Raw genomic sequence first — 26,433 nt, 5'->3', positions numbered from 1 at the left:
AAGACACAATTTTCATCGATTGTTTTTGAGAGAAATTGCTTGTTTCTCTTTTCTCTAAACTTTATTTGCTAGGCAAAGTGATTTTGACATCGAACAAAGGGAAAGAGAGAATTGGTTAGAATTGAGGGATCATGATCACTCAAAGACTTTTAAAGGAATTTCTAGTTAATGGAATATTTGTTCGATTCCATCGTTCTAAATATGTATATATGTTAAATATAACTATTAATTATTTAATCGCAATTTCAATGTGTAGTAAATTTAATGGAATAATACGAAAACATCTCTAATAGTTCAATTTGATAGCAAAATCTACATTCATTTTGATGCCCGGTTTGCGCACAATAACAGCATGATCCTGCTGCAACACCTCCAATTGTTGACTAACACCGTTCACCGTGATTGTCGCACTTTGTGGCACGGTCGAGAGGCCGGCAATAACGACACGTTCGATCCAGGAACTGGACTTGTACTTTGGTTTTCCAATAAAACGATTTGTCAGCTGATTGTGGGCAAACTCATAGTTAACATATATGTATTGGCCTTGACGATAGTCATAGGATTTCTCATCATCCAAATAGAGTGTGCCCTCGGCCTTGCCCTGACGATCCAGACAGACGATCAGTGTGTACGGATCGTGCAACATTAGAGTCGAGGCTCGGCGTTGGCGTTCTTTCTTGGGCAATATGCTGCCACCACGTTGCCATACGGGAATCTATAAAAAAAAAAAACCAAAAAATGAAATGGTTGAGTCTTGTATTTATACCCTTTTCTTTCTCTCTCATTATTTACCTTGTACTCTGTTACGGGGACACTCTCGTAACCGGCACGCTCTTGACGCTGATATGTATCGACATCGTACCAATAGTCACCATTCTTCTTATCGTCAATGGCTGGGAAATAGACATCAACCTTGCTGACTCCCTGTTGCATTACCGGTCGGACTAACAAACGATCCTGTACAAGCAGTTGGTTATCAATGGCAAAGCATTCCTTATCCGCTGGATAATGGGTCAAGAGTGGACGAATTACAGGCTCGTTTTTCAACTCCAATTCATAGAAGGAAGTGTACCACAGCGGCAGATAACTATAACGTTTGAGCAAAGCATCTCGGATAACGAGACGAGTGCGCTCTGGGAAGAGCCACGGCTCACGACGCTTCGTATCTATGTGGGCATGGCCACGGAAGAAGGGCAAAAAGGTAGCTGTCTGATACCAACGTTCAAGCAATTCAGAATCAGGGTTGCCAAAAAAACCGCCGACATCGGCTCCACAGAATGAGAACCCGGCTACAGCCTCAGTCAAACACATTTTGATGGAATGCTGCAAATGCGACCATTCCGCCGTATTATCACCTGTCCAGATGGCTGCGTATCTTTGTGAGCCAGCAAAATGCGCACGTGTCAATATAAATGGGCGCTGATTGGGATCACGCTTCTCGAGGCCGTCAAATGTGCCCATCAGATGCATATGACCATAAAGATTATGAACATCACGATGTTCCCAATTGCCATAATGGACCAGATCTTTGGGAGCCGTCACCTCGGGACCATTGAATACCGATGGTTCATTCATATCGTTCCAGATCATTGTGTTTTCACTCACAGTATTGAATTTCGACAAGGCATATTGCCCGGCATAATAGTCACGGACAACGGGATTAAAGAAATCCGGATAACTTGATGATCCTGGCCAGCACCAGCCCTCATAGTCGTTGCCATCGCGCGTCTTAACATAATACCCACGCTCTGTGCAGTCATTGTGGAAGAAATACCCAGTATCTCGTTTAACATGTGGATCGATAATGACCACCAAATGGCGACCCAATTCAGTTAGATTCTTAACCATGGTCAATGGTTCAGGGAACTTGAATTTGTCCCATGTGAAATAACGTTTGCCATCAGTATACTCAATATCCAACCACATTGTATCCATGGGTATATCGTATTCATCAAATTTAGAGGACACCGAAGCCACATCCCGTTCATCATTGTAATTCCAGCGCGACTGATGATAGCCCAGCGAGAAAAGCTGCGGCAATGGATGTGTTCCAGTTAAAGCAGCATATTGTTTAAATACATCGATGGGCTTAGGACCTAACACAATAAAGGCATCCACTATGCCAGATTCAGAGATGAAATGAGCAGCAGGAGATGGAGATTTACGAGACCCAGATACGAAATTCACCAAAGAGGATACCACATTCGTTTCCGCCGTATAAATGTCTACCCAAGTTTCGGCCACATTTTGCCAATAGACACCAGCGGTACGTCGGGGTCTAAGAGGAATATGATCAGTTAGGATTCAGATGGAATTATTGATTAAGATTCAGAGAGAATACCTACCCATGACCATAGAGGACTGGTACTGAGCCATATAGCGCCATTTTGCTCTCTACGATATATTCGAAAACATCCAAATTGTATAAACGATACGGATCAGTGCCCGATGTAGATCTCAACACGAAATTGTCAGCATGCTCGGGTATACCGAATAGCACTTCAGCTTCGGGGAATGAGAAATCCAAAGCTACAGCCTCTGGTCCATTAGGTTTTGAATCATGATGAGATTTGAAATTCTCTTCCCATGCACCAGGATCGTCGATAGCTTCTCCAGGGGATTTGGGCGCCTCTGCCTGCTGTTGATCATCATCAGCGGCAGCATTACCAGCACCAGCCTCACCATCAGCATGGCCGTCGGCCGCATCGGCAGGTTTCTGACGCAAATGCTCAAAGTAAAGCCAATTTTTGGCATTTGCCGTAACAACCAAAACATCATTCTCATAGAAGTCAATGCGGAATGGATCACCATGTATGACAGCCTTGTTTTTATGATCATCCGTACTGATGGTTATCTCACCATCGGTCTCTTTCTGTACACTTATGCGTGCAGTTTTAGGTTCCTCCTTGAGAGCATGTTCAACCCGATAACGCGGATGCAATGGCTGCTTCTCATCAATTTGGAGGCGGAAAGTACTGCCCACAAGGGCCTCCAATTTAAAAGTGAACTGGTGATGGTTCTCTTTGTTAATTAAATCTGCAGTCAGCGAATCGGCATAAGTGTTTAGAGTTCCAGGTATTATGGCATATTTGCTGCCCGAGCTCTGAATCTTGCGTGAACGTCTGTAAAATTTAAAATTGAAGGTCAATCAAAGATCATTTAGGCATTAGATAGTCAGAATCAGACCTGCAGAAACTGCTTTGCTCACAGGTCTTGAAATTATTTGGATCGACGCCAGTCACCGAGGTGAGCATTAGCGAGCCAATTATAGCCAAAATTATGCCCAATGTCAAATGCATTTTGGCTATGGTTTGTGCGTCTGCCTCCTTTCCCCGTCTTCCTATCCTGTTAGGAGGCTTTTTCTGCAAAATTGTTTATATTTAGAAAAAAATTAAAATTAATTACATGTTGTTTGTTGTTGTTACCAGTGCAAATCAAAATCCACGTCAGACTTTGTCAACAAAACAAACAAAACTAATAATATGATATATTTTTACTTTTCCCCTATTTCTTTATTATTATCTTTAATATTTTTATATATCTATTTTCTTCTGCCATATACAATATTAACTGTTAATTATTTTAATAATTTACATTTATTTAATTTTTTTAGGGTTACCGATGCAATTTACACCGGTTGGTAATGCCGTTTTATGCACTTAAAATGCAATTTCCCAAAAACATTTAATGTCAATCAACTCATTAAACAATTATTTGGTCTACAAACCTTTCCAAATTCAGTTAAATTCGTTAAGCTTTGTCTTTTCTTTTTAGAAAATAATTAAATAACTCAACTCGGAACCGTCTATGTATGAGTGTGGCGGTGGCTTAGCCAATGTTGTAAAATTTCACTGCACAACAAATTGGCAGCACTGAATAAAATTTTGCCATATCACACTACAGTGTGGCCAAATGTGAAAGACTTTTAATATTGCATGTTTTCAAATATAGGGCTTTCATTACATTACATTGCATTAAAAAGGTCAAAGTAATGTAATTCAGATGGATTTCCAAGTTAAATTATTTTTAATCACGATTGTTTTCTTGAAATTTAGGTATATTGTAAAAATGCAATTTTCGCGGTACCTGGTTCAAAAACATATTGTATATCGATAGTTAGAAGAAATAATCTTCAATCGATGGTATCGATATCGTTGTTGTTGTTGTAAAAACTGGTCCCTTTTTTGAAAGGAGGTGGTGGAGGGAGCCGATGCAAAAAATACTGATATCTCGTTAGCAATTGGGTTGTTTTGGACGCACTTGTGGACCGGCAGCCGGGAGAAGCAATGACCAGCAGTGTCATTGGCTGCAAGCGCGTCCATAGCATAATCGTTGAACAACTCGAAGACTTGGATCAAGTGGAGCACAGTTTGCTGCTGATCAAAGGACGACTGCAGCCGAAATGCACAAACGCTCGCCAATTGAAGGCAACCTTGGATTGGCCGGCACGGGATAAGTCCGAAGAGCAACTAACTCAATTGTCGACAACAGGAGAGTTCAAATTACTTTACGATTTAGACAGCGGAAAGGAGAGTAGTCAAATTAGGGAGGTAGAGCAACTGCATCTACATTTACGCTGCTGCAGCGGATCGCGACTGATTAACTTTACGTATAGACCCAGACGTAGTCACTATCGGGTCCAGCCTTTATATCTGGTGTGCAAGGACGAAAACGAATTCGGAGAATTGGCCACTGCCCGTTGTTCCTTAATTGATCTCAATTTACGCTTAGTTCAGTGCATCTATGCCCATAAACTGAATGCTGCTGGATTCCCCAATAGATTTTTTACCCTAAATGATGACTGCCAGATATTTCAATCGAGTTTAACGCAATCGGAAGTACTTGAGAGAAGCGAAGACGAATTGTGGCAACATTTTGCCAGCGAAATACTTGCCAGCTCAGAGTGGGGACAACAAGTGAATCTGAAATTCTGTGCATTTGTGGGCTGTACCCGTTATAATGGAGCTGCTGTAACGGCCAGTGGGGATTTCACATACGAGAATATACGGCGCCATCTACACGGACACGCAGCCTTGGGTGGTGGTGGCTTGGCCCTTTTTGGCAGTGGCCACTTCTATGCATGGCCCCAGCGCTTCACTGAAATCGGTGACTGCATTAGGAGCAAGGAGCGTGTGGACATTGGACGATTGCCGGACGAAAGCAACTATAGACGGACATATGGTGGTGTCTATGCCAGCACTTTGGGGGCAGTGTGCCATGAATTGGGCCATTGTTTTGATCTCGGTCACACACGTGATGGTGTAATGGGTCAGGGATTTGATTATCTAAATCGTGTTCTCACAGTTGATCAGCTCACAGAGCATTTGCCACAGCGAATTGTCGCCGTTAAAGGTAATACCAAGACTCCATCCCCATCCCCATCAGCAGCTGCTCCATCCACATCAGCGACACGCCTTCGTTTAACCCAGTTAAAGAAGCCAATCAATCAACACTTGGACAATTATCACACACAACGACTTACCGATAGTTTCTATTTCACGCGAAATTGTGCAGTGATATTAGCCCAACATCGATGGCTAAGAGATTCAAATTCGGAAGAGGAGAAACACAAACAGGATTCGTCGAGTGTTAATATATCCCTGGATATTGCGGCTGAGGCAATTGTCTCTACCATACCATTACGTCTCATTGAGCTGCGGTGTAATCTGGATAGTCTGGTGGCTCACTACGAAGAGTTTGCAGAGGATAAGCTTTCAGCTCCAGTTTATCAATTTCCATTGCCTGGAGCATTGTGGCATCTGTTGGCCAAGCAATGTACCCATTACGTCTTTGTTTTGACCAGAAGTGGAGATACCAAACGTTTGGCCTGTGATTAGGTGAGACACATTTCGAATTTTGAGAACCACATTCAACCATGGCAAAAGCTGCCCACTAATTAACTAAATACTAACTAAACAATCAGAGTTTTATATTATCAGAAAGGTTTTATTGTAAGCGATATCACTAGAATAGCCATTTAAATTCTATTAACAGCCAAATTTAATTAACTTGGCCCAATCCAATTTACAAATCTCTCAGTGACTTTAAAACTGTAATTGAAATACTATGTTCCTGAGTCTCAGTTTCAACTTGTAGTTTGAAACTAGAAACTGGAAATCACACACACACACACCACAAGTTGACTGCGCTTCGTATCTGACTTTGGAATTCACATACCCTTTCCTTAACAACGAGACTATCGGCTTTGGACTTTAATTTAAAATTAAAAGCAAAGTCTCCAATATTTGCAATTATGTAGTTAGTAAATACTTTTAACTTCAAAAACTATGTGTTCTTGGAGTTTTTAATTATATTATGTATGATTTCCTTTTGACAGAACGACTTTATTGAGTTTAATCAGTTTCAAGGCATTTGAGTCTCCCCAAAGTGGGTTTTATCCCAAAGATAAACAGAATCAAACAAATATAAAGACCGATTTACCCTCTTAGTATACTTTTGTAAGTTTATTATTTAAAAACTTTTTGTCATCAAAATGCTGAACAAATTCAATTGTTTATTCCAGTTCAGATCTTCAGAGCTTACAACATTGTAAATCTAACTTCATTCCACATATATATGTATGTAATTCTCATGGTCCAGTTCATTATAGATAACGTTTTCTTCAAATCTTAGACAATCAAACCCTATAATAGACGGCTATTTCAAAGCTTAGGGTATACACAATCAATAGAACCATTTGAAAATTGTATTAAGAATTCTGCTTATGGAAACCGCAAACAAATCCAAAACGAAGATCGTCGACGTCGTCGTAATCATCTCAACTGATATTCACTAGTTACTCACTCTCTGTGATTGGCTCTCTCTCTCTGAGACCCGGAACCAGATGAAGCCCAAACGCGATCTCACACATATGTTTTCTGTTTTCTTTGCCCATGTCAAAATGGGTTAAAGTCTCTCAGTGAGCGGAGCAGTCAATCGCATTTGGCAATCGGGGATTTGTAGTTTTTAGTGTTTTATTTACTTTGCTGTGCGTGTGTGTAGAGTGTGTTTGTGTGTGTGTCTCCGTGTTTGGTTCGATAATGAAAAATGCTCTGTTTTTTTTTTTGTGTTTTAATGGAACGCACACCCAAAATTCAGTAACAAACTAACCACAGGTGATAAGATAAATGAAATGCGCCTCATGCCTCCAAAATTGATAATCGAACTGGGAACTGTAAGGAAAATATTCAAAGTGAAAAACAAAACACAAAAAAAAAACAACAAGTGGCCAAGCATTGATTCTATGACATTTCTATTTCAGACCTCAACATGGACGGATCATCATCATCATCAACAACAACCACAGCACCGCCAGCAAAGTCATCATCCTCATCATCATCATCAGCAGTAGCACGAATTCAATTCAAAACCTTGAAGGGATTTCCGGCAAGCACAGTTGATAAAGTGGAAACTCAAGCATTCCTAAATGCGGCCAAGGAGATTGTAACCGTTATAGGTAACACAAAGAAAATCCATTCAAATTCAAATTTATACGTAGCTATCTCGCTATATATTTATATGTGTATATAAATATTCTGAACTTTTCCATTCGCAGAAAGCTTTGGCAAACTTTTTACGCCCGTGATCAGTGATATGAATGGTAATATAAATGTAAGTGAGTTGGCCAAAACCCGCAAAAGAAAAGAAATGAAAAAAATGTCATTGACACGTGTCAGGCAAGGTGCATTTTTTTAATTTTTCAAATATAAACTTCAATTTTAATTCCTCTTTCAAATTGAAACTTTACAAAATTCGCCATAGATTGTCAAAATAGTTTTTTAACTAATCTTGTAAAACGTTAAGTTCGCTTGTTTTTTGCTGTTTATAATTATCTACCGGAAGTTCTTATATTTTGATATCACTTATCGTATAAGAACAAGGAAATAAGCAAACTTGTTAACTTATTTGAAAGCTATAAACATAAATCAAAAGTGTTGCAATCCGACCTGATTTAAGATGTCTCTAAGGGAAAGAAACTGAAAGCATTAAAGCTTGATAGAAAATTTAGCCCATGCTTAAAAAGTTAATGACTATTTTTCACATATATCTGAAGAATTGGAATTTTAGTTGAATTTGGTTACAATAAATGCTTCGTTTCTTTTGATTTTCAGAAACTAACAAAGGCTTATGGTGCTGATGTAATTAAATATCAATATTTGGAGGATTTAATTGTGCTTAATGTGAATATTGATGATTTTGCCGCAAATGCCTTGCTTTGGCTAAAACGTGGCCTGCAATTGATATGCACATTCTTTGAGAATATCTATGCAGATACAAAACATACGGAGGTATTGAAACAGCATCTTCAAGATGCCTATGAGCGTACATTGAAGCCATATCATGGTTTCATTGTACAGAATACAATTAAGGTAAATTAATCTAACTGAGATTTTTATAACTTTCTATTAGTTATTTTAATTTTTATTGTCATTGCAGATTATATACAGTTGGGTTCCAACGCGTAGTCAACTATTAGGACAAGGTGCTTACCATGACGAAAATATTGAGGTGCTAACCCAATACTTGCCCACAATGCGTGCCCATTTGGATAAGATTGATGCTCTGCTAAGAGCGCACAATTTGGACGATAAACGCAAAGTGTAATGAAATGCAGATGAATGGAATAGATTGCTACTTAGCTTAATTTTACTTATTATCATCTTAAATTTAATAATACTATTATTTATGAGGTAACAAATAAACAAAAGAAAACTTTAACTTTACTATTTGTCATTAGGATTTACCTGTCCTTTGTGAACTTTGCTCCTGTGACACTAAATCCATAGAATTGTCATCAATGGTATATTCCTTGGCATGCCATTTCGTTTTATTCATCGGCTTGCAGCAGATGAAATGTAAAATGGCTACCAAAATCTCCAAGGCAATCATTAAAAATAAAACATTTGACAAGATGCTCAAATAGAAAACATGGCCAAAGGTTAAAAGACGCAGATACACCATAGCCGGCAACAAAATGCAGGGTGTTAGAGTCAACACTAACCACTGAGCTGTGGCTCCAGTGCAGAGATTAATCGAATAGCCGGCATATAAACGCACCATCTCGCTTATTACAGCCACCACATAGGCTGCCAATGTGCCCAAGCCATTTGCATTATATAGATCGTTGACCTGTCCAAAAAATTATAATTAGTTGGGCATACATATAACTTCTTTTGTTTTTTAAATTACTTACATAGATGACCATGTTTAATAGATAGCTAGAGCTCCATAGGATGGATATAATACAATTTGCCTGTAACAGCATTTGTAGTATCAAATTAGATCTATGCGGAATAATGGCATAGAACGGATGGTATGTGCCCATCGAAGCATCGTAAGGATTACTTAGTGATTCGAAGCGATTTGTTGGTAAATCAAAATTATACTGCGATATCCCTAGAGTCATTTTATTTGTTGTGTGTCGAATGAATGCCGTGTAATTTGTGTGGTTTGATTGGGTCTTCGGTTTGGTTGCCCAGGACAACGAATAGCTTTTCTGTGGGGGTGTGACATATCTTGATGGGCTTAGTTAGTGTGGCCAGGGCAACTCAAAAACGATCTTAGTAAATTTTCTACAATTTCAAATCGGCATAACAAATCGGATTATAGAAATTTGTAGCGCTATGTAAACTCAGGCACTCAAACGTTGTCCATTCAGTAACAGCAGCAGACATATGACGGTCTATCATATAAACATTTCTCTACTCTCCATTCTAATCGTCAGCCTGTTGGCTAACATTTATGATCTTTGTGTTGGCTTTACCAATGAGGAGCGTAATCATAAATGCATTCACTCCCGCATGGTGGGCCAGACAAATTGTTCGCCCTGCATTGACTTGTACGTCTTCAATCGAGACGTCGGCTATCGACGCTGTGAACATGTGAATGGGCGGTGTTTTCCTTTTCGTACCGTCTTTAATACAGCGCGCCAATGCGAGGACACATGCCGTCCCTTTTTGGAACGCAACACATTGGGAAAACAGACAACGAAGGCTCCCAAATTGCCACCACCAAACCAGAGTGACGAGGATTACGATTTTTAGGTTACAATTCATTAAACTCAACATTTTTGTTTGCTTTTATTATAATAAAGAGTGATGATGATGGTAATGATGATAAACATAATGACTATCATGATGTGTTTAACAATTCGATACGATTCGATTCGATTTAATAGGGTACACTGCTATTAATGACCACTTCCAAGGCACTCACTAGAATAGAAAGAGATAGAGAGAGTGGCTGTCAAATGGCACATTAAGAAGAGAGAGATGATTGATTTACTTACAGAATCCATGTTCCTGCTTATGGACCAAATTTTGCAATATCTCAGCCAATGTCTGATGACACTTAATATAAGTGTTCTCGATTTCGACCACCTGATTTAGGGCCAAATACTCTAAGCAATTAATATCTCTATTTTCATCATTGTCTGTCTCTTCAGTGAGATCTAGATCCAGGCTTAGGGCATGAGATTCACCAACATAACGTCTGCAACTTGCCCACTCCATATCGAGAACGAAAATCAAGTGCAACAGCTGTTCCAGCGCCACACGAAACTTGATAAAATCATCGCTAAGCAGACAATGCTTGGCCAGAAGATCGAGATACTTATTGTGCAGGGTATATAGCTTGCCAATGGTAGAGCATTTATGCAACTGACGCTCGAATTGCTCGCCAATTGCCTGCATCACATGCGTACAGAGATGTGTGTGTAGGCTATTAATTAGATAGTTAAGCCAAAAGCGTAAGATCTCCAAACGGCGGACCGTCAAGCCAAGCAAATCAAGTGGAGCATATGGATCGGAACGGCGAATGAAACGTAAATTCTCCAATTTCCAAGCTGCCCATTTTACTTTAAGCATGAGACGCCAAATGGAATTGTATATGGACATCATTCGGGGTGTGAGAATCTTTTGTATCGCTATCGGCATATCGTAGACCAGTTGAATGGCATCCAATGCCTCATAGATTTTACTCGATTTGGCCCGCACTTGTGAGACCAACTCCACATGCAATTGTCCAGCCATATCTGGATATCGGGTAACGATAATATCATATAATTCCATTGTCAGGACAGCACTATTAGCCCATGGTTCACCAGATTCGATATTGCGAAAGAGTTGAGTATAGAATGGATACAATAGATAGTCCGCCTCCAGAAACATTATGTGCCGCAGGAAACGCACATGTTCGGCCAAATTGAGATGCTCGCGATAGTATTGCATGGCAAAGGCGCTGGCATGATTGCGACGATCGCGTAGTATATTGTCTAAACAACGAGGCAAATCATAGATTAATTGCAATTTAGTGCATTTCTCCAGAGCAGCAAAGATTTGACAGACTTCAGCATGCGGAATTTCTGTATTTGTTTCCTCTTCAGTTTCATGGCTTAAATGCTGTGTGAGTAGTCCCAAAATTTCCTGATCATGTATCATGGAGCACGACTGCATTAGTTCACGATCATATTTCTTGATTTCCTCTTCCGTTTGGATTTGTTGCTTGTCCGGCTCCGGTCCAAGGAATTCTGCATTAGCACCACAATAGATGCCAATGTCCGAGAATAGGCGGGCTGTTAGCTCGGCATGCAGAGATTGATTTTGATTGGCAGCGGTGCTTAACATATCACCCAGCCGATTGACACTGGCCAAAAGATCTTGGGTCTCACCAGATTCCAGGGCGTGATCCAGTAGAAGGCGATAGAAGGGGCAAGTTCCTAATTGCTTGTAGATCTTGTTATTCTGCTCATTGTCATCTGCTAAAAGCAGACCACGAGCTTGTATATTACCCCACAGGCCATCACATTCGCCCTGTAAGCCATGTCGACGTTCCACAATAAATTCCTGGCGCCAATCCTCTAGGTGAGCACGTTGCCACCATGCATCCATAATCCCACAGTACCGTTTCAATGAGAACAAAAGCAATGCGGTGGCCAATTTTTGATGGGGAACATAGAGCTTGGTATTGCCATACAATTGCGACAGCAGATAGGCACTCTTGAGATGTGGCGGAGCTGTGTCCACTATGCATGTTGTACCCAAATGATGCAGCAGTTGTAGCATTTCAAAGTCCTTTTTCATGTGCCAAATAAACGAAATAAGCGATGTTGTTTCATTGCTATCCTTCACTTTCCCTTCGTAGGCGATTAAACGCTGCTCGATTGGCTGGATGAGATCACGCACAGCTACGGCAAAGCATTCCATAGTGCCAGTGCTTACAATTGAGCCATTTGCCGTTTCTGCATTCTCAATACTGGAAAAATTTAGCATATATTCCGATATGATATGACGGAGATCCATCATTGATATCAAAGCTGGAAGCACCTCCTCTTCTAATACGTCCTTCATGGTCGACTGCAAAATCAAAAATCACAATAAATTGAGAAGGGATCACACATGTACATACATGTATGCATGCAAAAGGACGATGACTTACCGCTGTCACACTGCAAGTGGTCACATTGCTGCGGACTTTAATACTACGTCGCTGATTAGTTCGCTCCACCTCGAAGAAACAACAACTCGTGGGATTAAAGAACATAAAGATTATCTCCCGTAGCAGGCATTTCTCTGAGGTTGTATTGGGCAATGGATAATGTAGCATGCCATATGATTTTTTATTTAAATACTCTACGTAGACTATGGCAAAATTGGCCAAAGGATTGGTACTCTGAGGTTGCGAAACTACCTTAATGTCACTGCGCCACCAATGCGAATGGATGAGCCGTGGCACCAGATTCTCGTCGCGAATATGAATTTCATATTGCGAAAACATACGCGGCGGTTGAAGAGGCGAAAGTTTGGGCAATTTGCACCAAAACGAACTGTCTCGTCCATTATTTCCGAGATACACACTTAATGGCTGATTAATACGGACGGTAGATGATGGCAGGGTATTGGACGCTGGAACTAAAACAAGTTTGCTACTGGGACTTGTTAGATTATCTTTAGACGATGCTGCTATATTTGATTCATCGGATACTGCATCGTCCGACCATTCCTGCAAGCATAGAAAATGTATTTATCATAATCTGTCTCCATTCTCAATTAAAACTATCTTACACTTAAGCTCTCTGAGCTATTGCCATATAACCTGGCACTTGGCACAACAAATTCATCACTTTCCACATACTCGTCCTCGTCGTCCACCTCCTTCCAGTGTCTGACTGGATCCGAACCGTGAGTCATCATCTTAACTGCCTGCAGTATAGCCAAACGCGTCTCATTCATTTCCAAGCGATTCCTGCGCACATTTTGTATGGGTTCTGTCGTCAGGGCCAGGAGAAAATCCAAAATCGACCATTGCAGATCGACTTCGATATTCTCCTCCTTCCAGTTGGGTTGCTCAAGGAATAAACTATACAGATGGCGCAGTGCATCGCCAAAAATGGCCATACTCTCATTATGGAAGCGCTCAACCAAGGCCTCTAGTGTCCGTCGCACAGCATGGCCATTGGTGCTTAAACAGCGAAGGTTACGTATTTTGCTCCATGCGAACTCCTCATAGATGCAGAGTTCAACTGGCGTTATCTTTTAAATCCGATACGTGACATATGTACAATTTAAGAAAATTGGTTTAGCAAACATTTGGATACCAATGGAAAGAACATTTACCTCTTGTCTCTCAGATATTATCAAGGGAATAAGCTTTCGCAATTCCTCAGAGATTAAGGCATTGCGTCCTGCCGCCTCCGACATCCTTGGCGCTAGAGCTGACAAACCATTGATTCTATCGATTTTCGAATTGATATCGATAGGTTTATAACAGTTTCAAAAATTTCTCTGAGATTAATTACGCTTATTGTACAAAGATAAACACAAGAAACGAAAGCTTTTTGCATTTTAACTAAATAATTAATTTAATTAATCAACATTTAAGCGGTATTTTAAAAAGTCGATAGTAAGTATCGACAACTTGCACTATCGATAGGCAATTGTTTATTTTTGTAAACTCTGGAGAGGATTAGATCGCAAACTATGCCACTCACATATGTCATCTTGGGCTCTGGCGGTCACACAGCCGAAATGTGTAAAATCAATCAAGCCTTGTTGGACACTGCCAATGCAGAGAATGCCTCTTTATACCAACCTATTCGCTACATTGTCGCCAACAGCGATGACACCTCCCAACAACATCTGCTCACCCAGATGCCTCAAGCAAGGCCGGATGATTTTATTACAGTTCCACGTAGTCGGAGCGTGGGCCAGAGTTGGATCTCTAGCATATTTACTACCCTATGGGCGCTAGTCTGGAGCTGTTGGCTCATTTGGCGGGATCAGCCGCAATTGCTGCTCTGTAATGGACCTGGGACATGTGTGCCCTATTGCTATGCGGCTTACTTTTGGCGTTTACTTGGCCGCTTACCTCGCCATACGCGAATTGTGTTCGTCGAGAGTTTTTGCCGGGTGGAGAGTCTGTCGCTTAGCGGATGCCTACTGATGCCCATAGCGGATATGTTTGTTGTCCATTGGCCAGCATTGGCGAAGCGTTACGAGAATAAACAAAATTTGCGTTACTTCGGTCGCATATTCTAAACGTTTATTCTTACACATTAAATCTAGAAACAAAAAAAAAAAAAATAGTAATACAAATATATTCAAACACATTTTTTTGTGAATTTAAAACCATGGAAATGAATTATGCATCTGCTGCCATGATGGAGGAACAATGTAGGTGAAGAGAGCTGGAGGATCTGTCTGGGATCCAGTCTATTTGAATCTAGAACGACGTTTTTTAGTGCAAAGTTTACCATGAGCCTCCAATTGATGACCCATCAACTCCTGTCCGCACCGAGGACATGGTGTCGTCTTTTTAAATAGATTACGTTGACGACGCTGTCGTGGAGTTAACTGCTGGTCCTCGTCGCTGAAACTGGTATTGGCGGATGAGCTGCTCAGATTCAATTCCGCAATCTCTCGATCGGTGTAGCCCGATTGCTTAAGGATTTCCCTTTTTGATGATTGCCGTGTCATGCGTTTTTCGGAACTTGACAGCAGGGTCACTGAACGAGTTCGAGGACGAATACTATCGTTGGCCTTTCGAGCTTCAATGTTATCTCTTGCTTTGGCACTAGTTCCACTAGAGCGGGATTTAGTTTTGGTTGATGGATTGGCTTTGCTACTATTGTTTTTGGTGGAGGAGGTGTTAATGCTGGTGTTAGTATTCGCTTGCTTTACTATTGTCTTTGGCTTGAATGAAGGTGGCTCTATGCGTATGGTTATGCTGCAGCCCTCCAAGTGATTCGATAACTGTGAACGTTTCATTTTCTCAAAGCATATGGGACATGACACAATGTCATTGTTCACATTATGATGGTAACGGGATCCACTTGGTATCACATCATTCTCCCGTTGATATTCCTGAATTAAAGTGTCTTCGCCAAAGAATTCATCAAGTATGGACTGATCGGCTAGTTCGGTGGCGGCCAACAGATTCTCATCATCGCGATCTACAGCATCATCGTATTCATCATCAATCATAAGAATGTCTTCATCGCTGAAGCGCAAGGATTCATCGGCCATGACCTCGCGTTTTATGTTGCGCGTACGCTCTTGGCTACTAATTGGCAGATTACGAGAGATGGGCGAACATGATCGAGGCGAAGGAACTTGCTCCTGGCTGGGTTTCTCCTTTTTTACCTTCTTATCATTGTCATCATCATCATCGTCGTCGCTGTCTGAGATGTTTATCACAGTCGCAACCACATCACGCACCATTATATCATCATCATAGGATTCCCAGCCTACAATCTCATTATCGTCCTCGTTTGACTCACGCGAACGCTTCTTGTTAGTCTTAGATGTATCTGCATCTGGTTTAGAGCTGTCTTTTGGCTGAGATTCGGTAGTTTTCTTGCTAATATCGGGTTCGGGGGGATCTTTGCCAAAGCGTCGTAAATAAAGCTGACGTAGATGTGAACGATCGGGGGTCTTACCATTTTCAATGTCTCCTGCACTGTTGGCCAATGTGTAACCCTGACCAGACATCTCTCGGGGCGGGGATCTTATGCCGAAAACTCCATTACCCAGTTTTCCGCCACGTACTTCTGTCGGCGAACGATCATTGGTAAAATCACTAAAGCTAAAAACTTTGGGGGCAGCTGCCGTTTGCTTTGGCAAAGCAAAGGGATCTGAAGACAGACCAGGGTAGGATGAGGGTGGCACTATACTAGCCAATTGGCTAACTGGCTTTGCACTGGACGACACTCCAAAAGCTGGTCTTTTCGCCGGTGGTTTCTCAAAATAGTTGCGTATATCATCGGATGATGAAGTGGCGGGCTGATTACTTATGGCCTTCTTTCCCTTTGACGATTTGGCTGGCTCCTTGGCCGGTCTGCTTGGCGGCGGCGGCTGGCTGACTTTCATGAATGTGCCACCACATTCACGCTGATGCTTCTCCCACCATTGGTCACTGGGTCCGGGTGCCCGATTCGAAGTGCGCTTAACCCAACCCTGAAAGGGGGTGTGGTTCTGACAAATGCCAGTGCAGCGCCAGATATGGGTACGATATGCATCGACTTCATCATGAAATGTATGGTATACAGTAATATTCGTGCCGGCCACCTTGTTAATGGTGTTCATAATGCGCTTAAAGTTGGGTCCATGGCCACCATTACCTTCGCGAATGTTGAGCACAAAGCAATAGGCATGGATCATTTCGTGCTACAAATCAAAAGGGAAAACAACTAAGTAATTTGGCAATGAAAAACGATATGGGCTACTAACCAGCATTGTTTCGACCAGATCCTTGCGTGGCCGCAGCTTCAGCAGTGGCTCACTCAGACGTATTATTATTTCCTTGAAATAGCGATTGCCTCGCTGGTAGCAGATGCCAGCACAAGAATACATGCGTTTGCTCCACTCTATGACCACAGCTCCCAAACGCTTTTGAAAGAATTTGTCATCAAATTGGACAAACATGGATGAAATATCTGGGGTAGGATCTATAAGCTCCCATTCAGGATGCACAAGATTTTGGGTCTGATTCAAGTAATCACTCTCCCCCCTTGATGCTGATGGCTTGGCCTTGGCCACCTGCAAGTAATCAAGATTACCAAAGGTTTCCCACTGGGCTTCCCTTACTCGGTGTCACTTACCGCATTTGTCTGGCCGGAGTAGACAAACTGAATACTTGAGTCCAAGTCACTGGCACCGCTTGCGCCTGGCAACCCCTTAAAGCCACCGTCGTCTTCTGAATCAGCATCGGACTCTGCATTCAGTTGAGCCTGCAATTGAACTGCCAGTTCGAAGTCCGCTTGGCTACTGTTTGTCGGCTCGTTTGTCACCTAGAAATATGAATAGTTAATAGAAAACAAAGGGAGAAGCAACTGATTTGTTGTTATTGCCATCTTACACGCTTTTTGCTGGCTTGGTTTGTGGTGTTGTTGCTTTCCGGCGATTCTTCATTTAATTGCTGTTGCAATTTTAGCGCAAACAGATAGTCGTCGTTGTCGGACATTGTGGAGCTCAATATTCAACTAATCCGCGCTTCTGGCAGCCAACACGCACCAAAAAAATGGTCCAATTCTTTAAAATTGACTTCTTATTCGCGCTTCTGGGCAGTATAACAGAACAATAGCGGGACAATCGGGTTTTTTATCCGAAACCCAATATTTTTTATCCGGATCCCACTATTGTAGACAGCGATGCCAAGTCTACGTATTTCTACGTAGATCTACGTATCTACGTACGAAGAGACTAAAACTACGTACTTTTAAAATATATTGATAAAAAATTTTAAAACCCAAAATTTTTGGGTAATATCAATATATTATGAATTAAATAAAAAAGATGATACGATTTATATTGGGTTAGCAGCACTAAATTCCGTTTTCGATATGTTTACGTTTTTTCAATGGGCTAGCATCGCTAAATTGCAAAAATATTGGCAGCGCTTACTTCAGAATTTGTGCTTGAAATTGGAGGTGAACAATTAATGTGAAAAATGGAAATTTTAACAAGTGACACCGACGAAGAAGCAAACGTAACTCCAAATAATTTTTGTAAAATATGTACATAAATTAATATGGATAATTTAAACAATGTAATTTGCTTTCTAAAACGACAAATGAAAATAATAACAACGAAGTACAATACAGTTAATTTAAAAATTTAATTGTTTATTAATTTTTTTAAAAAAAAAAGTACGTAGATCTATTTATACGTAAATAGCAAAATTGTGCTACGTAAAAATACGTAGATTTTGGAGCCTGGCTACGTATTTATCAAATTTTGACTTGGCATCACTGATTGTAGATGAAAAAATAGTGGAAATCGGATAAAAGCTACATCTAGCTGTAAATAAGCTAAAACGTGCAAACATGTTCGAGTTTCGACTCCGAAGCTCGAGTTCGACTCCTTTGTTGCATGTTTCACGTGGTTGCAAGGAGTTCGGTCTGGTTTCGTGTGGTTCGATGTGCTTCGGGTGGTTCGAATTTGGTTCGGGTAGTTCGATGTGGTTCGGGTTTTTGTTTTTTTTTTTTACTGTTGTTTTTGATTTCAAATTGGAACGTTGTGCGGTCGGAGTTTTTCACGTCGAAGAAGAGCGAAGCACCGAAAAATCAAAAAACACAAATTGCTCCTCTCGGGTCGTGGTCGTTGTGGGTTAATTGGAATATTTATATTTCAAACACCATAAAAAAAGAAAAGAAAATAGAGAGAAAAAGCTGCAAAAACAAAAAAAACATTTTTGCAGATTTAATTGCATATTGCATATTGCTCGTGTGTGTGTGAGCTTTGTTTTTTTTTTTTGGGTTTTTTTTACAGTAAGCTCGAACGGTACCGTTAGTGCGCTAATCGTTGTGTATATTTGCTTATATATTTAATATATTTGCCAACAATAACATAAAACACAATTTAATATCTTGTGCATGCAACTCTGCCTAAAGCAGAGCATCTGAATCAGCACCAGCAGTGGCAGCAGCAGTGAAACAGAGAGAGAGCTACTGCCCGAGTGTCTGCTGCATCTCCGCATAGAACACAAAAAATATTAATAAAAGCTCCAAACGACGCCTACGACAACAGGAGCGAGAAAATTTGAAGGAAAAAAGGTAACTTGCATGTCAAATTCATTCCCATTAGCAGCACATATGTATTATATTTTATGAAATTAATTTTGTCCAGCAGCGGTCCAAGCTAACAAAATCCAGTTGCAAACACAAACACAAATACTCACCCACACACTGATACATTTATACCTACATATGTACATATTTTCAAACGGCATGAAGAAAAAAAAAATGCCGTTTGAAAATATGTACATACCATACTCTCGTATGTACATACATATGTACAATAGTAGGAAAAAGTATTTTGACAAAGCTTTGTTTTTAATAATTTGCGTGATGTAATGGCATTTCGATGATACAATTTATATTCTTTCTACAAAGGGGGATAACAATTATAATGCAAAAAACCAAAATATTTATAATTTAGACTGTTAATCAAATTTTTATAATTATCGAAATTGAAGGATTCTAAGCTCGAAACTGAGAGACCTAAAAATATATATGTATATGCTTTATTTTGATCTTGTCTGCAGATTTTACTAATATGGTTTGGTTTCTACAAAATGGAAACACTATTCGAAAGCTATTTGTTGCATTAACAGTTATAATGACTAGCACAATTAGCATAACTTTGATAAAATACATTTCTTTACTACTGTGAATATATATATGTGTGTGTATATATTTATGTATGTGTGTAGGTGAAAGGGATTTTCTGCAACAACAAGTGCAAACAAATTTAAACCGTAAAACCTGCAAAATATTTGTCAAATTAAACGAGAATAAACCTTTCGCACTGTATGTATGTGTTGGTGTGGTGTGTGTCTGTGTGCCAAAGATTTTCATTTAGAGAGTCGGCCACGACTTCTCATACTTCTTTTTTCCTCTTTTTTTTCGGCATAATTTTTGTTGTCTTCTCCTGGCGCTGCGCAGTCGTCGAGCTCTGCCAGCTGTGGCAGTGACGCACCGTGTCCCATAGCATTTTGAAATTTGTTTGTCCCACATACACGCACAAACCGAGAGAGAAAAAGAGAGTGAGAGAGAGAGACGGAGCAGTTGAGAGGCAGAGAGTGAGAGACATTTTTGTGCTTTCTCTCTCACTCTCTTTCTTGTTGTCCTTGGGCCTCGCATTCCCCGCATATCCCTTGAATTGATGGGGGCGAAGGCTACCATTGACTTCATAAAACTCCAGGGCTAAACGCATTTTTCATGGACATATCTTGTCAAGGTTTTTCTGGCACAAGGATACAAGGATACACTCATACACATCTACACATATGTATGTATGTATGCATATTTTGTATAAATATCAAATAAAATAAAATATAAAGCTACACACACACAATTTACATGCATCATGTGTGTATGCATGTAAATTTAATAATTCTTTCTATTTCTGTTCTTTGTAATACAATTAGTTTGGTGGGCGAGCAAAAATAAAGGTAAACATGAACATACATACATACATACTTGTTCAACCAATTCCAATTGCATACACAAATGTCCTGTTAAAACGAATCTATATCCATATATGACAATTCAATTAGAAATTGGACAAACTGCCTGCCAATTCAACAAGAACATATCAGAGAGAGAGAGAGAGAGAGTTAGAGAGAGCAAACAGCAAAAAATATACATAAAGAGAAAGGCAACATCAGGATCAATTTTTTTTTCTCAGCAAAGCCACGTTAAACCTGCTCTGTTTGGCTTTGATAACGGTTTACGAAGCGCGAAACGGCTCAATCATGAGACGACGAGTAGAGATACGTGGGAGAAGGCAGTGCAGCGGCAGAGCTAACCCTATATCCGGGTAACGGATATTTGTCATCTACCGTTCTAAAGCCTTATTGAGTTGAGCCTGAGAAACCTAAACATGAGTGAAGTCAGTGCCACATTTGGAGAAAAGGGGGGATTCCGGGAACCGGGGGTCTGAGATATTTGTGGAGTAACTGCTCGGCTCTTGACTTCTTCCGGCCTGAATGCAGTCAGTCATAGAGAACTGATTTGGTTACCGGATTTGCTGGGAATAATATTTTATTTTATTTTGTATTGGTAAATATTTTTTTATGAAGCTTTAAAAGGACACAACATACATACATACATACATAAGGACGAAAACAAATGTCTCTACTGGACGACGAGTGAAATCTTTTATGATTTTCTATAATTGAGCGACAAAAAAGACACACACATACACGCACAGCCACAAATACAGTGACACGTATTGGCATTAAAGGAAATTCAATACCATAGAGAAGAGAAGTAAATCTCTCAATTAGCCTGCCTGTCATTTTGCCTAATACAGCAATTAAGGCCAAGACTTTTCACACACACACAGAGTGTAAGAGAAAGAACAAGAGACGTGCTCACAATCATCGTGTGTTTTGTGTGTATGTGTGTGTGTGTGTGTGTGTGTGTTGGGAAAATTGCTCATGGAAATTGCATACTTTAACAGTTGCCTGCACCTTTAATTGCACATTAAACATTTGCAGGTGCTAAAGCTGTATGCATATTTTGTAAAATTAGCACTCGTATGACACAATTTTCCAAGATATCTACACACATACCTGTCTCTAAGCACAAGAACAAGAAGAAGACAAAGAAAGGAGAGAGATGGCTGCTTCGTTGGCCGTTGGTGGTGAAGGAGAAGGAGAAGAAGAAGGAAGAAGAGGGTACGCGTGGGCGAGCATGAGACAAAAGAAAACAGAGAGCGCGCGCGAGCAATGAAAAAAAGGCATGACAACAAAAACAACTTAACAAAAAAAAAAAAAAAAAAACAAATATAACAACAATAGAAACAATTGAAGAACAGAACTACAACAACAACAACAACGAAGTACATACAATACAAAATAAAATTAAAACTACCGTGTGGCATCGGTCTGTTGCTTTTTTTTTTTCCTTGCGCTAATAATAGCGGAAGCAGCCGCAGCAACCGTAAGAAGTACAGAGAGAGTTTCGCTTAATAGAATATCATCATCATTGCAAAGCAAAAATAACTTAGGACCGACTGTGTGTGAGTGTGCGTGTGCGTGTGTGCGTATTGGCAAGTGTAGTGAGAATATTCAAAGTAAAATGGCAAATCTGTCGAATGCTGCTGATGCTGCAACTGCTACCCTGTTTGCCCTGGACTATATAAGAAGATATAAACATTCATGTATATTGTATATACTTAGGTATATATATATATATATATATATATATATACATGTATGTACAATTCATATACAGCAGTTTCGGGTCAATTGACTTTTAGTGTAGTGCACACAGACACACACAAATACAGGCAAACGCACACGTACACGCACACGCACAGACAACAGCAGACCAGAAGGAAAAAGCTCGCAAACAGCAGCAAAACCAGCCGTTGCCAGCGCACGCAACAAATCGCCTGAGCCAAAGCCTAAGCTCACCACACACCCACACACATACACACACACACACACACACACACACACAGAGAAATACATAAACAAACGCAAACAAAACTCACTCACACAGGGATAGAAGCAAAAGCATGCTGGCTTTGGGCTCTGGGACTCTATCCACCAAGTTACCAGCGAACGAACCAAAATCCCAACCATCCCCAAAAACAGGGAGAAAAAAAAAGAAACCCAACGCCCTTTCGTTAGCACCCACCCAACCATTCACCTTTTCTTGTTGTTGTCGTTGTTGTTGCTGCTGTTCGCTTCGTCACCGCACAGTGGTTTTTTAGGTTTGTATTACTTTTATTAAGTTAAACTTTAACTAATTACATTTCGGGCCAAAACTTTCAAAATAATTCTACATTTTTCGAAAGACCTTTAATTTCGTTTCCGAGTCGTTTTAATTACAAATCCTTTTTGGAATTCGAACGTTCAAAATTATTTTTTTTAGAGTTACATTGTAAAAATTTAACAATTTTCAAGCAAACGGAAACATAGGTCCGAATTAAATTCAAAATATTACGTATACGACATATGCGTATACGTAATATTTTTGTGTTAACTATTTGAATGTAATAGTAACTAAAGTATGAGAGTTATATTTTGCAACATTTTCTTTTCCTTTGTGCATTTGCAATCTCGAATCTTTTTGTATTAATGTCGCAAAGACAAGCAGAAGGGATTAGGTTCATCTATTACATCGATTTATAAGGGCATATATACAAATATTGAAATGTTTGTTTTGTTTTTGTTTATTTCATCTCGGAACGTATGAAAATCCGACATAAATTTATCAAGATATGGCCAAATTTGTAAGGCCACGTAAAAGTAATTCAAAGTTTTTAAATTTCTCTTTCAAAAATTGGGTTAAAGTTCATCTTTATTTAAATTTCCAAGTGTCATAAATCGCAGTTTCAATTAGAAATCTGTCAAAGTACAAACTGAGGCCGACATAATATTGAAAAACATTTTACGAATCTGTAATTCTATCTTTTTTGTCAGATTTTATGTCTTAACTTTCATATTGGAAAGCTATCTTTTAATTTACATTAAAACTAGCTACTTTGGCTTTTTTTTAAATTCAAAATAAATTTCTTGAAATATAATAAGCCTTAACGTTGTTTTTCTGTAGTTATTAAATACAAAATGACAAAGACTCAGCATAATTTTCTAAAAATGTTTTCATCACATAATTCTCGAAAATTCTTTCTTACATTGATTTTGCAAATGCATTTGTCATTTTTGCCCACCGTTTATGCAGATTCAAGTGTGCGGCTTATAGCTTTGTTCTGCTTCTGATGCTGGCTTGGGGAATAAGTGTTCAACTGAGTGTGTGTGTGTGTGTGTTTGTGTTTGCATGTTGCAGTTGACGTTTTTGGCAAAACAAAAAAACTTAGTTGGCCGCGATTTTCATTCATACATATGTATGTATGTATGTATGTATGTATGTAGATGGGATTCTTACTCCAGCGCGTTTTCATTTGCTTTCATCTCCCGCGAATGACAGCAGACGCTGTTGTCCATTGCTGATGCTTGCTTTTGCGTCTGTTAGCTGCCAGTGTGTTGTGTTGTGTCAGCAACAGGACACTCGGCACGAGGCAGGCTCACATACACATACATGCTTACAGACAGACACACACACACAAACAATAATAACAAGAACAGTCCGATACTCGTCTTCGTTCTTGGTCGTCGTCGTCGTCGTCGTCGTCATTATCATCATCATCACCATCATCATCATAATGACTGACTAACTGACTGAAATTGTGCGTTTATACAGTGCCGCTCAATTATATAGGTCCAAGTGTTTATTGCTGTTTAAATGACTAGTTCTATTTAACGAATTGGACCGTAAACAATGAAAAATTAATACATACATACGTATATACATATATGAATACAAATACTTTGTTAAAAATTAAGGCTTGTCTCTTGTATACTTATATAAATCAGTTTTATATTTTATACGTCATATAATTAATAAGACCCAAACAAATGACCTATCTTGTCGTGAGTAGACCTTGGCAGGACACCAATGCATATGAAGACGAGGAACATCCAATTTAAAAAAAATTAAAATGAGGCGAATACTTCGCAGCAGGCTGCAGATAGAAATTGATCTTCAAGCCAATTTGATTGTATAAGCTTATCTAACTAACAAAGTCTTCAGAATGGTTTGGTAAGAATTTGTTGAAATCGGCTCATTAAAGCGAAAATTTTGCTTCTTACAGTAAGCAATAGGCCGTAGGAAATAGAGAGCTGCATGAATGATAGAAAAGTCAAAGTCAAATGAACCCATTCGAATTGAATACAAATGAATGAATGACATTTACACAATGAAATGAAGGAGTGTTAATGTAATCACTTGTCAAATATCCAAAAATATGAATGAATTGAGTGTCAAAGCATCGAAATGTACTAAGGCACTTGAATCATTCGAATTATTTGAACTCTCTTATTTTAATTAGGACGTTTTAAAGCAATCAACAACAAATATTAAATGTAGGCGAAAACAATGGTGAAATGAGGGCTATTAAAATTTGAATATTCAATTCGCCAAAAATTTCAGTGCGCGGTTTCGGATTGGACATTTTGGGACAAATCTTGGAATAAATAATTAATCGTAATTGCCACAGTATAAAAAAATATTATTCGCCATTCCATCATATAGGCGATGGATCAACCTTTTAAAATTACCTTACTAGTTGGAAAAAAAATTCATCTTTGTGGGGTTTTGAACCCGATAACAACAGTATTGAGCCACCGCCCAGACTAGTTCAATCATATAGTAATCACATATATTTCAAAAATATACAATATAAATAAATACTAAATCTTAAAATGAGAAATGGGATTCGAATGTATTCAAGTCATAGTAACTCATTGTCTAACATTCTAACTCATTCAAGTGGTTTGAATTTTGTGCGACTGAGTTTTACGTCGTACACTCATTACCTTAAAGTCAATTTTCAAAGTCATTCAATTCATTCATTTTGTTTTGAATATTGTTAACTCAAATTGATGATTCATGCAGCTCTCTTGTAGGAATATTGATTATTTAAAAATCTAATAATAAATAATAGAGCTCATAAATGTTCGCAATGCAAAATATCTGAAAAAAAAGAACATTTTAGCCACATTTCACATCTCTAGATTATATATAAAATTAACGCCATAAATAAAAGATAAAGTTCTCGAACCTTTTGCATAGGAGTTTGTGAATTTTCGTAGGAAAGGGAAATTGTGGTTAAGAATTCCGTTACTTTTATTAGAAGCCAACATCAAACACATTGTGAAGAGAATATTTTGTTAAACCTATTCAGTTAAACATTAGTGTAAGGATGTGTACCCATGTAGATGCATATGTATATGTACGTATGTATGTAGGTACGTATCTCTGTTCTCGTGCATGCGCCTCAACAGTGGTCAGGGTTGACTTTTGCGAGGAGGCTAGCCAAGACTCTGGCACCAAACTCAGAATCAGGCTCCGGCTACCAACACCAAGACCAAGACCAATACCAATGCCAATCTACACAAAAAGAAGGCAACATAAAGAAAAAGCAGCAACAAAATTAAGTGCGCCAGAGAGCTGAACTGAGCCAGAAGAGCCACCAGAAGCGTGAACCGTGTACCGCGTGCCGTTACTTCGTTTTTATCCTTATTGGATTTTTGTCTGTGTATGTGTGTGTGAGAAGGAAGCCCTGCCTCTGCTGTGGTCATGGCCGCCTTGTCCCTTTGTGTGTGTGTGTGTGTGTGTGTGCGTTAGGAATCGATAAAGCATACTTATTTGGATTTTTGGTGCAACATGCTTTAAAAAATATATGTATTTATGTATGTATGTATGTATGTATGTAGGTGGGTACATAGGTACAGGTTTGGTTGTTATGTATGCCCAGTTCAGTTCATCGCTACTGTTGAATGTTTGTATGTATAAGTGTGTCATATTTTACCGTTATACGCCCTACCGCGCATAACCTCAACCGCCATAGCGTTCCGCCATCA

The 26,433-nt window shown here is 39.5% G+C and overlaps 9 protein-coding genes across 10 annotated transcripts in view; 5 read left to right on the top strand and 4 right to left on the bottom strand.

Annotated features, from left to right (window-relative positions):
• Window positions 1-19: 19 nt before the first annotated feature.
• LOC6648454 (neutral alpha-glucosidase AB) lies at window positions 20-3,842 on the bottom strand. The gene is made up of 5 exons (XM_002070831.4): window positions 3,728-3,842; window positions 3,187-3,362; window positions 2,346-3,122; window positions 793-2,278; window positions 20-715 (listed from the first exon to the last, which is right to left on the bottom strand). Exons 2-5 carry the CDS (start codon window positions 3,297-3,299, stop codon window positions 287-289), a joined length of 2,805 nt encoding a protein of 934 aa, XP_002070867.1. The 5' UTR covers window positions 3,300-3,362; window positions 3,728-3,842; the 3' UTR covers window positions 20-286.
• A 326-nt stretch (window positions 3,843-4,168) lies between these two features.
• On the top strand, window positions 4,169-5,837 carry LOC6648453. The gene has a single exon (XM_023179099.2). It carries the CDS (start codon window positions 4,287-4,289, stop codon window positions 5,835-5,837), a length of 1,551 nt encoding a protein of 516 aa, XP_023034867.1. The 5' UTR covers window positions 4,169-4,286.
• A 1,432-nt stretch (window positions 5,838-7,269) lies between these two features.
• LOC6648452 (glycolipid transfer protein) lies at window positions 7,270-8,646 on the top strand. The gene is made up of 4 exons (XM_023179100.2): window positions 7,270-7,456; window positions 7,556-7,611; window positions 8,112-8,369; window positions 8,437-8,646. The coding sequence occupies exons 1-4, from the start codon at window positions 7,270-7,272 to the stop codon at window positions 8,602-8,604; spliced, it is 669 nt and encodes a 222-aa protein (XP_023034868.1). The 3' UTR covers window positions 8,605-8,646.
• Window positions 8,647-8,703: 57 nt separating this feature from the next.
• LOC6648451 lies at window positions 8,704-9,579 on the bottom strand. Its single transcript, XM_002070828.3, has 2 exons — window positions 9,194-9,579; window positions 8,704-9,129 (listed from the first exon to the last, which is right to left on the bottom strand). The coding sequence occupies exons 1-2, from the start codon at window positions 9,404-9,406 to the stop codon at window positions 8,734-8,736; spliced, it is 609 nt and encodes a 202-aa protein (XP_002070864.2). The 5' UTR covers window positions 9,407-9,579; the 3' UTR covers window positions 8,704-8,733.
• Window positions 9,580-9,637: 58 nt separating this feature from the next.
• Window positions 9,638-10,125, top strand: LOC6648450. Its single transcript, XM_002070827.3, has one exon. It carries the CDS (start codon window positions 9,675-9,677, stop codon window positions 10,041-10,043), a length of 369 nt encoding a protein of 122 aa, XP_002070863.1. The 5' UTR covers window positions 9,638-9,674; the 3' UTR covers window positions 10,044-10,125.
• On the bottom strand, window positions 10,037-13,713 carry LOC6648449 (gamma-tubulin complex component 5). The gene is made up of 5 exons (XM_002070826.3): window positions 13,614-13,713; window positions 13,062-13,529; window positions 12,436-12,999; window positions 10,289-12,353; window positions 10,037-10,214 (listed from the first exon to the last, which is right to left on the bottom strand). Exons 1-5 carry the CDS (start codon window positions 13,695-13,697, stop codon window positions 10,171-10,173), a joined length of 3,225 nt encoding a protein of 1,074 aa, XP_002070862.1. The 5' UTR covers window positions 13,698-13,713; the 3' UTR covers window positions 10,037-10,170.
• A 107-nt stretch (window positions 13,714-13,820) lies between these two features.
• LOC6648315 (UDP-N-acetylglucosamine transferase subunit ALG14 homolog) lies at window positions 13,821-14,579 on the top strand. The gene has a single exon (XM_002070825.4). It carries the CDS (start codon window positions 13,977-13,979, stop codon window positions 14,532-14,534), a length of 558 nt encoding a protein of 185 aa, XP_002070861.2. The 5' UTR covers window positions 13,821-13,976; the 3' UTR covers window positions 14,535-14,579.
• Window positions 14,517-17,689, bottom strand: LOC6648314 (DNA-dependent metalloprotease SPRTN). 2 transcript variants are annotated; one of them, XM_023179014.2, is made up of 5 exons: window positions 17,353-17,689; window positions 17,096-17,284; window positions 16,725-17,033; window positions 15,935-16,661; window positions 14,517-15,877 (listed from the first exon to the last, which is right to left on the bottom strand). In XM_023179014.2, exons 1-5 carry the CDS (start codon window positions 17,455-17,457, stop codon window positions 14,709-14,711), a joined length of 2,499 nt encoding a protein of 832 aa, XP_023034782.1. In that variant the 5' UTR covers window positions 17,458-17,689; the 3' UTR covers window positions 14,517-14,708. The 2 variants fall into 2 exon arrangements, with proteins under 2 accessions (XP_023034782.1, XP_002070860.1); XM_002070824.4 differs by having other exon boundaries at window positions 14,517-16,661; window positions 17,353-17,688.
• Window positions 17,690-18,484: 795 nt separating this feature from the next.
• Window positions 18,485-26,433, top strand: part of LOC6648313 (serine/threonine-protein phosphatase 2B catalytic subunit 3) — a 29,362-nt gene continuing 21,413 nt past the window's right edge. The window contains exon 1 of the mRNA XM_023179563.2: window positions 18,485-19,048. The gene's annotated coding sequence lies outside the window, so the exon portion shown is untranslated. The remainder of the gene's footprint in view (window positions 19,049-26,433) is intronic.

This window comes from Drosophila willistoni, unplaced genomic scaffold (genome assembly GCF_018902025.1).
Source record: "Drosophila willistoni isolate 14030-0811.24 unplaced genomic scaffold, UCI_dwil_1.1 Seg143.1, whole genome shotgun sequence".
Lineage (NCBI taxonomy): Eukaryota > Metazoa > Arthropoda > Insecta > Diptera > Drosophilidae > Drosophila > Drosophila willistoni.
The sequence above is the reverse complement of the archived record's forward strand: the minus strand, read 5'-3'. Positions and strand labels throughout refer to the sequence as shown.